At 48.7% G+C, this 14,213-nt stretch overlaps 1 protein-coding gene and 1 long non-coding RNA gene across 2 annotated transcripts; both read left to right on the top strand.

The window, feature by feature from the left end:
* The first annotated feature begins 1,185 nt into the window (after positions 1 to 1,185).
* On the top strand, positions 1,186 to 4,926 carry LOC144125097 (uncharacterized). Its single transcript, XM_077658189.1, has 4 exons — positions 1,186 to 1,427; positions 1,505 to 1,590; positions 3,718 to 3,941; positions 4,731 to 4,926. Exons 1-4 carry the CDS (start codon positions 1,244 to 1,246, stop codon positions 4,924 to 4,926), a joined length of 690 nt encoding a protein of 229 aa, XP_077514315.1. The 5' UTR covers positions 1,186 to 1,243.
* A 4,620-nt stretch (positions 4,927 to 9,546) lies between these two features.
* Positions 9,547 to 12,475, top strand: LOC144103911 (uncharacterized). Its single transcript, XR_013308369.1, has 3 exons — positions 9,547 to 9,588; positions 9,758 to 9,819; positions 12,401 to 12,475. It is a non-coding gene; the product is annotated as an uncharacterized LOC144103911 (long non-coding RNA).
* Positions 12,476 to 14,213: the final 1,738 nt, after the last annotated feature.

The raw sequence follows: 14,213 nt of genomic DNA, 5'->3' as shown, positions 1-14,213 counted from the left end.
TATATGTGAACCAAGTGCAATTTTCGCGAACAAATTAGCCAGTATGGGTGGGTAACAAATCGAACGCCTCGATTACAGGCTAACTGAATGAGATTACACTTTACAGACACAGATCGTGCATTCTAGCTGTGCCGTAGTTCATTTTTATCTCAATGCTGTTCTGCTGCCAACACATGACACATGTTCTGTCTCTCCCGGGGCCATAGTGTTTCTTAATATTAAGTATTAATAAGGAACTATATGGTCGGGGCCCACAGATATTTCACTTGACGCTTGCTGTCCGCTAACACGATTGGGAAAATAGCTATTCCGCATTTGTACCCAAGGCGGAGAAAGGCTGCAACAAAATCACACAAAATATTCTTTAGAGGGCAGATTGAAATCACTATTTCTATTTTTGTTTTATATGTCGGCAACAGAAAAACAGTTACCCGAAAATAGGCAAAGAGCCAAAAGGAAAATTTGGAAGCGAACTCGGACAAAATATGCGACGCAGACCAGATCGTCATGAAATTACATTTTTTCTAACAGCCCTGGCGCACAATACATGGAAACATGTACTCAGACTATAACTAAAAAATAAAAAAGCATTAGAAGCTACCTTATAAACGTTCTCAATAAATTATACTAATTTTTAAAGCAAGGTTTTCAGTGCACCATACTGTATTGCAATTCAAATGGTTTAAACGTGGTTACATCGTTATATGCCGGAGCAGAGTGGAAGAGTAAAGATGTAACACCAGTTATTTCTGCTCCAAAAGAAGGTATACATTATCATTCGCGTGACTACAGTGGACTAGAATATTTGGCGCGAACGTGGTGACGGTCATGGTAAGGCATAGCAGAGAAGTGGCCCGGGGAGCAGACTTCCCGTGAGGCATTTACAACAGCAATCCGCTTGCTAAACGGCGGCGCTACAAACGCTCACTCCTGAACTTATTAGCAAAGTAAAAACAACATAAAAATATATGTTTTACGTTAGAAAGTTAATGAATAGACGTTCATCTGGGCCAGAAAATGGGTACGTATTCACAGAAAAATGTAAAAAATAAACTGTTCCTTGTGAGGCGTGATGTTTAGCGTTGGCGATCGCAGCGCCGCCGTTGCTGGTGTTTCGCGGAGACGTGCGCCTGCTGCACTATTCATTTCAGTGAATACAAAAACAGCAATCTCTCTGTCAGCACATTTTTTTGCCTTCGTGCTTGGTCTAGCGTTTCTAGATTTGTTGCTCGAGCAATAGAACATGTATGTCCTTGTGCGCTACGCTGGAGAAGATAGGAGTTATATTCTTCAACACACGGACGTGCGGGATTTTGTTCCGCACGACATTGAAGACTATGACCCCAAGAAAGTCTACGATATTTTTTGGGCGGGAGACTCGAGTACCTGCGGAGGGTACTATGACGGGAAAATCATCCATATGACAGGTAGGTGCTCTTTTTCTCTGAGTTTTGGAGTTGTTTTGTAGCGCCTGTAAATTCATAATGTGCACTGGAAACCGCAGATACGGAAGAAGAAATGGAGCAGTGGAGGAAGCGCAAGGAAGCACGCAAATGCGCTCGCAAGACGGACATACCTCCGAGGAAAAAGGTGCGAATAGCAATCGCTTTCAAGCGAATTTTCTGTAGGCTGTGGTGCTTGGTCATCAGAAACCCCGCCACCAGCAACTTGCATGCATCCTCGCCGCGCCGGCCGCGTTTAAGTGGAGGTGAAATGCATGGAACCCGTCGCGGTGGCTCGGTGGGTAGGGCGCTCTGCAGCTAATCCGGAGTACCCGAGTTCGAACCCGACCGCGGCGGCCGCGTTTCGATGGCGGCGAAATGCAGAATACTGCCGTGGGGTGTGCGATGTCAGTGCACGTTGAAGATCCCCAGGTGGTCGAAATATTCCGAGCCCTCCACTACGGCACCTCTTTCTTTCTTCTCTTAGTATCTCCTTTATCCTTTCCCGTACGGCGCGGTTCAGGTGTCGGCCATGTATGAGACAAATACTGCACCATTCCCTTTCCCCCAAATCGAATTTTCAATGCATGACTCCTTTGTACTGTGCAAAGTCAGTGCATGTTAAAGAACCCCATGTGCTCGAAATCAGTCGGGAGCCCTCCATCCTCGTTGCATATGTGAACATGATGTTAGCAAATTTTACGCTAAAACAAATGATGTCCAGAAAGTGCGAGTTCCTATGTATCGCATGCAGAGTGGAATGTGAACGTCTGCATGAGCTGGGAGAAGTTCGCCCGTGGTAAAAATAGGAACAGGCTGTGTGTTCACATGTGTTTGCATTGCATGGCAGTAGTTCACCACTCCAGTCATAGTGGTTTAGCAAGGTTGTTTTCAAAGTGCTGCTTTCAAGATAGCGTGTGCTGCTAATTGTGGGATAATTTGTTTCATGTCAGTAGTGATTACCTATGACCGGTGCAAGTAACTAGCAATTTTTGTATTATTTCTCGCCTTTGTCAGCACAGTTTCAGACAAGGATGAAATGTTTTCAGTAAGGCTTGCTGTTGGGGCATGCGAAATGATTATTTGCAAAAAAAAAAATGCACGGCTGACAATAAATACTGTCATTGTTCTTATAGTGATTTGTCAATGGGTTATGCCACGAAAAACTTCATGTCTTGAATATCTACAGGGACTGTAGCACTGTCTTCAGTGCTATCAAGTTGAGCACATAAGGCGATGGCGATTTGAGTGTTGCTTCTAGGTGTGAAGAAAGTGGGCCGTTAATTGGAGTGTTTCCTTTTTTTCTTTTAAATTACAAATTGAGAGTACCCAAATCAAATTTTACATTTTCAACAACGGCACGAGATGTCATAAAAAGTTTGCAGTCGAAGTTATTACACAGAAGTGAAAAAAATTGGCGGTGGTTTAGATTTGGTTAAACCAGGAGTGACGCGATAGCTACAGCTGGCTCAGTAGAACTTGGTCATGTTACCAACCACGTGATTAGCCACGGCGCTGCCATGCTGAAGGCTCGAAATGCTACCGTAATGTAGCTGTCGCTACAAAACTGAGTCATATTTGGTAACATCTATATTCCATTACTCACAATTCGAACTGTATTTAATACCTCGTATAAATTCAGGTGACTTCTCCGGCATTGTTGAAACTGGTGTAGCAGAGGAGAGAAAGGGAAAAACTTATTTTGGGCTCGGAAATTTTGGATGCGGATGGATGGAGCCCTTTGTTCAGGGCACCTGTGGCTGCTGCAGCGATCCTGGCATGGTCGTTCAGTTTTCGCTGCTCTTTCAGGCTCTTGATGGACAGCACTTCCTCCCATTGCTCTATTATAGAATTCTGTATTTTGGAAGAGCCACTTAAATTTTGGGAGCCTAGCGTAGTATGATATAAGGCCTCACGGGCGTAGCTATAGATCCTGTTGCATAGTCCTCCTGGACATTTAGAGAAGTCTAGAATGGTTATTATTGCCTGCCTATTGGGGATTGGCCTGTTGACATTAGGTACAGCTGTGTCAACAACTCTCAGGAGTAAAATTTGAAATGTATCCGGTTTGGCAAGCCGACCTTTACTTGCACTGAGTGCAGTGACATTTTAAGTTTTTTTCAGTTTGTTGAAGTGACAGTCATGCATGTGGTGTCTTGCTATAACTGAGTCATTGTTTCCTGCTGAAATGCTGTAAATAAATTTGCCAGTGACATAGGTGAGCTTGCATTTGTTATTGTGTAACTTGATTTGCATTCTGATTTTCTTGTTGTAGGCAAGACTAGAGGAGCAGGCGAAAGGAGTGGCTAAGAAAAATGCTGAGAGGGAATTGCTCAGTAGTCGAGTAGGAAACTCTCCTGAGAAGTCCAAGGTGGCCCACCTTGAGTCACTAGTGCGGGACCTAAAGGCAGAGCTGGAGAGATGCAAGGAAGTGATTGGAGATAAGGAGAAAGAAATGAAAAATCTTAGAAGCCTCAATGAAAGCCTCCAGAAGGCACTGTGTGCAAACATTCTGCAAAATGGTATGTAAACAACCATACTCTACAGCTTCTTCCGTGTGCAGGCCGTTGTGAAAGCTACTCTACTTCGGTGAAGTCGAGTTAGACTTGCTGCTAGCCTTGTTGGTGCATTTTTGGGATAAAGTTAGCACTGCTTAAGAAGGGCGTTCGAAAGAAGTACAGGATATGGTTTTACTAACAGGTGATTTATGGTAAGTGGATGAAAGGGGAAGAGGAAAGAAAAATGCACGGGCCTGTGACTGGTGATAAAGCACCACCACCACTGCCGGCGTGCAGATATAGAGAAGGATAGGTAGGGTTTCAGAGGAAGAAGGAAAAAGGGAAAAAAGGGGGGAGTATACAGATGCGGGAGACGCCGTCAACAGTCAGTCAGCTGCCTTGGGCTAGCAATAGCCGTCCAGACCCGTCTCCTCCAGGAAGGCGAGGAGAGACCGGAACGCCTTGGAAGCGTTGGGGCCGGTGGGGAAGAGGAGGGCACTGGCCGAGTTTGATGGAAGGCTCAGGTCCCTGTAGCAGGCAGCCAGCTTTGCCTGGTGGGTGGCAATGCAGGGCAATCGAGGAGGAGGTGGTCGATGGTCTCCTCCGAATGGCCACAGCGGGAGCAGTCCGCCGTGAGGGCCAAACCCTTGCGGTGGAGCCTAGCCCCGGTCCAGGAGCATCCGATGCGGAGCCGGAGCAGGAGGGACCTCTGACGTCTTGTGATCCCCTTGTCTGGCAGGCGTTGTGGGGGTTTCCCTTGGGCAACCCTGGGGTCGGGGTGCTCCATTAGGAGCTGCCGCTCCGCGATGCCTCTGGCCACATCCAGGGGCACCACAGCGGTAGAGCAGGGGGTAGGGTGTCCATGCGCAGCCTTGGCCAGGGCATCTGCCTCCTCATTCCCTGGGACTCCAACGTGGCTGGGGATCCAGGCCAGGGAGATAGAGCAGCCATGGGAACAGATTCTGTCCAGTCTGGCTGCCAGCTAGCGCACGATGGGCAGCCGGCTCCGTGGCTCTTGCAGAAGCTGAAGGGCCACACTGGAGTCGCTCAGAATGGCCACAGTCTGCAGCGCGGGGTGGGACTCCAGGATGTCGGCAGCCAGGTGGAGGGCCGCCAGCTCTGCTGTGGTCGAGCTGGCCACGAACGGAAGCCTGGCCTGCCGGCTTTCTCCCAACGAAGGAGCGGTGCAAGCAGCTGCGGCAGACGGGCAAGCACCCATGAGGACCGACCCGTCCGTGTAGAGCTGTGTGCAGCCGGCCAGGTCCTCCTCCAGGGTCGCTGCTGCTTCCTGCCGGAGGCCAACTGCAGGGGTGAGGCGCTTCGGCCTGGTGCCCCGTGGTGGCATGAGCACCCGGAACGGATGGCCCAGGTCCGGTCGTGGAGGGGAAGGAAGGTGCTCCAGCTGCCCACCCACCAGCTGTTCGAACTCCTGGGCAACCTTCCCCATTCGAGAATGAGGGTGGCCGAGGCGGCGCTCCAGGAGGGGACGCCCGTCCGGGGCGAGGTGGAGACGCTCAGCATGGCGGAGCGCAGTCCGCTGGGCCTGCAGCATCATGGGCCACACGCCAGCCTCTGCAAGCGTGGCCGAGATATGGGAGCCACGGGGAAGTCCCAGACAGAGACGGACTGCAGCCCTCTGAGATCGCTCGATGGCCAGCTGCTGTTGTATGGTCATCTGGACCAGAGGGAGGGCGTACAGGAACTGGGCCCCTGCCATGGCCTGGAAGAACCGGAGCCCCATTTGTGGGGTGATACCGTTTCCCCCAGCCAGGAGACTCCGGATGGCGCCACGGACCCTGGTTGCCTGTCGGCAGAATGCCTTGACGGCTGGGCGCCAGGTGAGGTGGCGGTCGATCAGGAGGCCCAGGTAGCGGCAGGAATGCCGCCATGGGAGCTCCCGTCCTGCGACGCTGAGGTAGGTCTTCCCTGGGCGTGCTCCTGGCCGGATGTTGAGCAGCATGGCCTCAGACTTGGTGGGGGAGAGCTGCAGACCAACCCGTTCCAGGTAGGAGCCGACCCTGGTGATGGCCCGCTGTACGTTCTTGATGACCTGAACCCTCTGGCGCCGTTGTCCGCTACACCATAGGGCAATGTCGTCCGCGTAGATAGCAATGCGGACGGGTAGTTTCAGGCCATCTGGGAGGCAGGTGGGCAGCTGGGCCATCACCAAGTTGAACAGCATGGGGCTCAGCACGCTGCCCTGGGGAACCCCTCTGGTGAGGGCCTGGGGAGTGCTGGTAGCGCCTCCAGCTCGAACACAGCTTGTGCGGTCCCGAAGGAAGCCCTGGATGTAGCCACGAAGGTTGCCGGTGACGCCAAGGCAGTCCACGGCCTCGAGGATCGCCTCATGGTAGACATTGTCAAATGCCCCCTTCACATCTAGGAGTGTGAGGCAGACGACGTGGTGGGAGTGCCGTGCATCCTCGAGGCTGGACACGATGTCGGCTATGGCGTCAGCAGTACAGCGGTGCCTCCGGAACCCAGACTGCTGCTCGGGCAGGAAGCGTGTGTCCGCAGCGATCCACTCCAGCCTCCCCAAGGCCATGGACTCCATGAGCTTTCCTGGGGCCGAGGTCAAGGACACCGGCCTGTAGGACAGCAGGTCAGCAGGTGGCTTGCCCGCCTTGAGGACCGGGACCACCAGGGCTGTGCGCCAGGCCTCAGGCAGGCGGCCTGTGGACCAGACCTCGTTGTACGTCTGGAGCAGGCTCGTCTGCATGGCGTCGTCCAGGTTCCGCAGCATCTGGTACGTGACGCCATCTGGTCCAGGGGCACTGCGGCGCTTGGAGTGCAGCAGGGCAGAAGAGAGCTCCCCTTTCGTGAGGGCCCTGGAGCAGACGGCCGTGATGTCCACCGCATGGCTGCAGGCTGGCTGGACGCAGTGGCGCCTTGGGTGGAGTCCTGCTGGAGGAGGCTCCCGGGGAAGGAGGACCTCTGCCAGTTTGTCCGCCAGCTGCTGGTAGGTGAGTCCCCCTGCCACTGCGATGGCCAGGTAGGGGGCCCTCTGGATGGAAGGCTATAGCAGCGAACGGAACAGACGCCACGCCCTGGCACTCCCCCTGGCGGCCACCAGGGAAGCACAGATGCCCTCCCACGACTCTCTGCGACGTCGGTTGTGAGACCGGCGGCACTTCGCATCGAGCCGGTTGTGGAGGGTCCAGTGCTCGGGTCGATCTGTGCGGAGAGCCCTCCGCTCTGCCTGGCGCCGTTGTGCCCGCAGCTGGAGGAGGAGTAGGTCAGGGATGGGCTGACCTGAGGGGACCTCGCAGCAGATCGTGGCAGCCTCCGCGCACCTGGCAACATGCGTCAGGATGTCGTCCTGCAGGGAGAAGCTGCGAAGGAGGTCCCGGAACTTGTCCCAGTGGACCACCTTGTACATTCGACAGTCCGCTCTCTTGCCCGGTTTAGGAGTCAGAGTGATAGGGTAGTGGTCCGAACCCCAGGTGTCCGCCGAGGGGTGCCATCCATAAACACATCGGGGGGTCCCAATAGATAGATCAATGCATGTGCGGGCGCCCCCTCGACGGACAAACGGTGATTTGTGGGCAAAAAAAAATAAGGCTGCAGAATGAAGTCTTGCAGACACATCAAACTGGGAAGACGAAAAGGAGCATATGAGAACATTCCATTTGCTTCAGTAGAAGTCGTGAAATACTAAACAGATTTCTGTACAAGAGTGACACAGCATTGTGTTGCCAAAAGTGCATTTTTTGTCACATAGTGCATTTCCTTTAGTTCTCGGGTTACATGGTTACGGTCTCCTTCGGCCATTTGTTCAGACTTTACCTTGGGATGGCAGTCATGACTCAGTAGTATTCTTGATAATTCATGATCATGTAACCATTTGTTTAGGCACAGCCCTGGATGACCAGCATAATAATACCATAATGTACCATTGGGCTAGTTTCTGTCATGAGAGTTTATGTAAACATTTCATGAATGAAGGCAAAACAAAAGTAAGGGCAACTCTAGTGCATAGACTAGCATCTAGTACAAGGGGGGTCAGAAAATCTTTGCCCCTATTTTGTATCAAGCAAAATACGGCACATACAGGTAATTACAAATATATGTACTGTTCTACCTACCTTGCACTATTTCTCCGCCCAGTCCCCACACCGCTCCAGACATTTGTCCAACCGAAGCACTGAATTTAAGATGCCCTTGTGGTAGCATTTGTCCGGCTGACTGTCGAACCACTGTCTGACTTCTGCCTTGACTTCATCGTTGCATGTGAATCACTGTCCTGCCAGGGACATCTTCGGCGGACCGAGCATGTGAAAATCACTAGGGTCCAGATTTATGGTGGGTGGTCAAGACTTTCCAAGTGAAATGACCAGAGCTTGTCGGCGGTTCTGATTGCCACATGTGGCCTTGCATTGTTTTGGAGGATAACCGCATTCTTCACATCAAGAATTCTTGAGCATTTCCGCCCGATAACAGCCAGCAGTTGGCGGGCTGTTCCAAGAAAAGTTCACCGATGAGAATGAATATGTTTACTCCACATTTACAGCAGTCATTCGGATAAAAAAAAATAGGGCAAAGATTTTCTGATTCCCCCTCATACGTTATTTTCATGCTTGCATACGCTCTTATAATTATCATTCTGCAAGCAACATAATAATAAAATGTTAGCAGTACTGCGTAGGCACGGTGAGGTGAAAAACCACATTTGAAATTCATCAGTGTCACGTCAGTACTGTTATATGGGGATGACTCCTGAGTTTCAGGTGGCTCTTGAAGTTATGGTCAGCTGTGCATAGTTTGTTCTCGCATGTATTGGATGTGTACAATGTTTGATATTGTGCATTTGCTACAATTGACTTGTTGGTTACATATTTTATGTAGTGCTTGTAATTTAGGTAGAAGTTTGAATCTAGCATAAATTCATTCTGCTTGATGTACGTACTCTTTATCCAGCGTGCAAGTTTTTGGTTTTTTCTTTAGATCATTCACAGAATGAAAATGTGAGTGCCGCGATTGACAAGGTTTTCTGGGAAGGAGACAGTGCCACTCAGGCTGTCAACTCTGCAAGTAAGCATACATGCATGTTACCTCAGGCAAGCTTTAGCCTTCAATTCCTCTTGTAGTTCATTTGCAGATTGCAAATCATGATTCCATGGAATTTGTATCCAGCGAAAATAATTTTGTGACCACATTTTTTTGGAACAAGCATCCAGTAGGTGATTGTTCAGTGGTGGTCAGAGTGAAAATGGACATTTTTCAAAACAATGTTTGTTTTTTTGATGGTTCTGTCTGATATACCCAATGTAGGGCTGCACTGCTGAGCATTCAAGTGCTGCTTGTAACGGCTTGTTCGTAGTCAATCTGGCACTGTGCTTGCATAAATGTAGGAGAGTTAATGTATCTTTAAATACCATTCACTGATGATCTAGTCCTGTCTTTGATACCACAGGAAACAATGTCTTCATCCCTGTACCCTCTTCTTCTAGTGCACAGTCATTCCCTCGGCACCATTGCTCCAGTATTGCCACTTGATGTGGCCTCGCCACTTGCCGCACCGCCTGTTGCCCCTCCGCGGGCTGATGTTGCCCCTCCGCGGGCTGATGTCGCCCCTCCGCGGGCTGATGTCGCCCCTCCGCGGGCTGATGTCACCCCTGCTGTGCCACCAGCTCGGCCAATGTCAAAAGGTATTTATTTTGGCTGCTCCGGTGTACAGCGAGCTTGCGTGCTTGGTCACTCTTCAGTGTTCTCCCAACAAAAACAGCCATTCCACGTCCCTTCAGCAGAGGCAGGCCTTGAGAGGACGCAGTGTATTTGCTTTCCATGAGGTCGACTTCTTTTTTTGTTTTTTTGCAGCTCCTCGCAAGGCAGCCCAAGACCTTGACCTGACTGTTGGCACCACAAATGAGACTGGGGAGGTGAGCAGTACCGGGACGCTTGAACATTAATGATGGGCGTATGCTACTGATGATAGCATATCTTCTGCACTGATTACGAATCTGCAATCTGTACATGACCGGTAATGTGATGTAACTAATGGCATGGGAGTTTTTGCTCTTTTTTTTTTGCTTTGTAACTTGGCTTTTGTTTCTTAAAATTATGTGCTGGACCGATTGAATATTGATAGCAAATAATCATCAAAGAGTGCAGCTGCATACACCAAGGCGAATTGTGGTTCTCTGTTTTGAAAAAAGATATTTCAGAATATCAGGCATGCCTTTTGTGCCACAAACAACTGTATGTCAGCTTCCCTGACTAAACCAGGCATCAAGCACTTTGAACCAAGGCTGGCATTTGCATTAGCATCTGCCATCTGGAGTGCACGAATGTTGGCACAAAAACATGCAGTTAAGATGGTTCACCAGTGACAGTGTCCACAGGAAATACATGGGAACTTTCAGAAGCTGTAGCGCATGTAAAAATGGGTCGATTTTCATGGGGTCTGTGGCAGCGTGTTCTTCTTTAGTGCATAGAGGAAATGTTGACAGATATTATTTTTTAGGTTCTTTTTTTACAAATGAGAGGTAAATATTCAGAAAAATTGCAATTTTTGATATGTCTGTTTTTATGTCATCTCGTGAAAAAACAGCCAAGATCAGACTTTCATCCGCAATATTTCCTCCCTTTTTCTTTATTTATTGTCAAGCTGCAATTATAATCCACATCGAGCTTAGTGTTTGCGCTTTACAGGCTCTGTATGTTGTGTATGCATTTTCTGCGGGGATTTGCAATTCGTGCCAAACTTAACTAGCGGGACGTGGCTTCATCTGGCGTCAGAATATTTTGCCGCTACTACATTCTACCACCAACCTCTTGGCAGGTTTTTACTCAGAACTTCAATGGACTTGAGCTCTCTTTCCTTTTTTTCTTTCTTGGGCTGTATTCGGAAGGGATTTCTACTTTTTTTTGCTCGAGCTTGTGGTGCAAGGGGCCAAAACACAGGAAGGGGGCTCCCTATTCAGGACATGTGGAAGAACAGCTTTGTTCCTTGCCCAGCGCAGGGCGCAGTAACCCAGGGGGCAATACAAGTAAAGAATTCAGCTGCAAATATTCCTCATAGGTGGCCCTTGAGCCGATAGCGGCACTTACGTGAACCCAACAGGGCCTGGTTGTCAAGTTGTCGGGCCGAAAACCGGTACTGGGTTCATGTAAACGCGTGCTGTGAAATATGAGCCTTATAAAATTGTTATCATGAGATCGTGCTGTAAAGACGCACTGATAATTTGTTGCGATGGAGTAATGGCAACGTAACGTGCCATACTTTTTTTGGTAACGGTAACGCGTTACCTTTTTGTAGCTAACGTAGGGCGGTAATGCGTTCCTTTTTTTAGCGTAACAAGTGACATATTTGGTTACTTTGTTTTGGTAACGCCTACAACGCCTTCGTAACGCCTTTGGTTGCCTGTAAAGCAGCTTTGCTCTCACTTGAATCGGCCACTTTGTGCAGGCTGCGGTTCTGTAATTGCACAGTGCTTGTCTCTTTTATTTAGTACGTGCTCATGCAGCCACATGCCTATGAGTTTGCATAGTCAGCATGCAAAGTGTGATGCAAGAGCATGGTCTCTCATTTTTTCTGCTCAGTAACTAGCATATATACGCTGAAAATTAGCTGAGTAGCTCCACATGCAATCACCGTCATATCTCATTTGGCTCATTCAAGAAAGCAATTAAGCCCCCTTTCTGCTCAGGAAAAAATTTTAATAGTGTTCCCAAGGGTTAGTCTCGCTGTTTTTAAAATTTTGCCTCAGTGCCCCTTAATGATCGCAAACTTAGCTGCAAAGAAAATGCAAGGTTTCACTGAAGTTAGAATTGCTACACATATATGCTGTGAAGAAATAGGGACACAAAATTTTTAACTCCATATTTGTTTTTTTAGATGGTGTGTAGGACGTCAGTAAAAATGGTGACCATGTGGAGCTTGCCCACATGCAGTAAATCATTATTTGTAGAATTTGTCTCCCATTCCTCCCTTTAGGAGAGTTTCTTGCTTCATTTTTGAGCTCATCTCAATTATAGTGCCATGCTGAAGGGAATTCAGAGAAGCTTGGAAAGCTTCCTCTTATCTATATAGAAATCCCTATGAACGATTTTGGTTCCTGTACCACCATCACACGGACAATTGCAATCTTGATGAGTTGATTGGGATCAAATTGAATGCTGATCCGGTGCTGCTACATGGCCTATTCAATTGCGCCCGACCATGCTCAATCCTAAGCTGCTTCTCAAACCGCAATTTTAACCATTTTTTAGCGCGCTTACCTTTCCGCACAGGAAACAATTAAGTTAAAACCTAAACCGGAGTGCACAGAAATATGTGGTTCAAAAGCTCTAAAATCTAAAAATATTGCAACGAATACTGTGAATGAAGACAGACTGAATGAATTGTCTAGGCAGAATGTGTTTTCTGGGCACTTCTGCTTCGTGTCCTGTGCAGGCTCTGTGCTGTTGGCCTCTGCGCCGTGCCTGAGGTGCACTAATAAATCATGTGTTTTTTTTCAGGTACACGTTGGTCATGGCCACTACATTGACCCAGGGACGTGGGAGCGGCTGTTAACAGCAAACAATGATTCGGCTTTCTGTAAGCAGCTAGCAGTCCACTTGTGGGGCAACACAGTATTGTCGGAGAGGAGCGTGACGGGGACGCTTTCGAACAATGCCATTTCTAAAGGTGCGACGAAAGTATTCCCTCCGCTCTCCCCTGCCAAGGTAGCTTCAATGGCAGGTGAGTGGGAAACACTTGGTTATTGCTTGGTTAATAACATTTTCTAAAAGCTGCAATGTTTTGTGCTCATGCATTTTTTCTCTAACATATTTGTATCGTACAGAAAAGCCTCGTTAATGTTATGTAACTGGAACTGCAGAAAAGATTCGAAATAACAAAATTTGAATTATTCACATTGTACTGAAGATCAGTTATCTAGAATTGCTAGCCGTGACTAGAAGTTGTACTTTTAAGTTTTTATTTTGTGAGACTGCCGGACTTTGCAGAAACCTCGGAATTCATTGCAGAGACTGCCCCTCAAAAGCTTGTGCGCCTGTTTGGCAGACGTAAATCACTGACTAATCATGAAAGAGCAGTTAGTCCGCGACATAATCAAGACAGCGAGGCTGCACGATTATTGTGTCAGCACGCCGTCTGTTGAGTTAACAAATAAAAAATTTGACACGTTAAAATGTGACTACAAACCTCTATGATTACAAATCTTAGGTTGTCATTTTAAAAGGCTTGAATGATATGGTTCTGGCACGTGTTTTTAAGCTGTGAAGAAGTTATCAGAAGCAGTGTTTCTTTGAAGTAAAAATGAGTTGTAAGTTGGCGCTTGTCTCTTGTCCCGTTGTTCTGCGCTGTTCCGTCACATATCAGTAACCAGCACGCCCAAGCAGCTGTCCTGGCTTTTCTCTGATCTGCCGCATATTCTTTCTGTGCCATGTCTCTGCAGACTCTTTCTGGCATTTTTTGAAGCTTAAAGGCTGCCTTGGTGATGAGATGCTAAAACGCCACGAGCGCCTACCTCGTTACTTGGCTCAAAAGTGCTCGGACTTACGCCGCTAATCGAGTAAGTGAGCTGCCAATTTTCTTTCATCATCATCATTAGTCTTATTACATCCACTGCAGGGCAAAGAGCTCTCCCATATCTCCGTTAACCTTGTCGTCTGCCAGCTGTCGTGTGCCCACCTCACTTTCTGCCGCACCCTGCTACACTTGCCTTCTCTTGGAATCCATTCCATTAATCTTAAGAACCATCGGTTATCTTGCCTTCACCCATTTCGTCCTCTTGATTTTAACTAGGACATCATTAAACGGAAGCTGAAATGGGTTTCGAATCGCACGAAACGCTGTGGTTGGGAAGAAAGGAACTTGGAAATCATGTGTGTAGATTTTTTCCCGATTCTATCCGCAAAGGGACCTGCAATCGCTTCTCAAAACCCGCCAGTGGCACGCCCTCGTCGCTTCCGGAAACGCGGGGTGGGGGGGCGGGTACGGCAGAGAAGGCGAACTGGCGGAAGTGACGCTATTCACGGAGAGTCAGCCGGCTGTCCGGCTGCGCTTGCTTCGCTGCGGCCCGCGGTTTGGCGAACCACAGACTACCGTAATCTTCTGCCAGTGCCGTTTACTTTCTCTCGTTCGGGCGTTCCGTGTAATGCTTGAAGCCTGTGTATTAACCAGTTTTGACATGGTACTTCTTTCGAACAGCGCTCAGCACACATCGTGGTAGAATCCGTCGGTTCTCCCCAAGCCTCCTCCACGTTAACCTGACAATCTAGTGGTACGCAGCATGCCGAAACTGCCTGCACAAAATATGTGCATCAA

The sequence above is a fragment of the Amblyomma americanum genome, chromosome 1, assembly GCF_052857255.1.
Source record: "Amblyomma americanum isolate KBUSLIRL-KWMA chromosome 1, ASM5285725v1, whole genome shotgun sequence".
Taxonomy (NCBI): Eukaryota; Metazoa; Arthropoda; class Arachnida; order Ixodida; family Ixodidae; genus Amblyomma; species Amblyomma americanum.
This window is presented reverse-complemented; position numbering and strand designations above follow the sequence as displayed.

What these genes read in the sequence shown, in the direction of transcription:
- LOC144125097 (XM_077658189.1), top strand. Translation starts at nt 1,244, where the DNA reads ATGTATGTCCTTGTGCGCTACGCTGGAGAAGATAGGAGTTATATTCTT. An exon ending in GAAAATCATCCATATGACAG is followed by an intron (nt 1,428 to 1,504) that starts GTAGGTGCTCTT and finishes TGGAAACCGCAG; the next exon opens with ATACGGAAGAAGAAATGGAG. An exon ending in GAAAGCCTCCAGAAGGCACT is followed by an intron (nt 3,942 to 4,730) that starts GTGTGCAAACAT and finishes GTGCTCCATTAG; the next exon opens with GAGCTGCCGCTCCGCGATGC.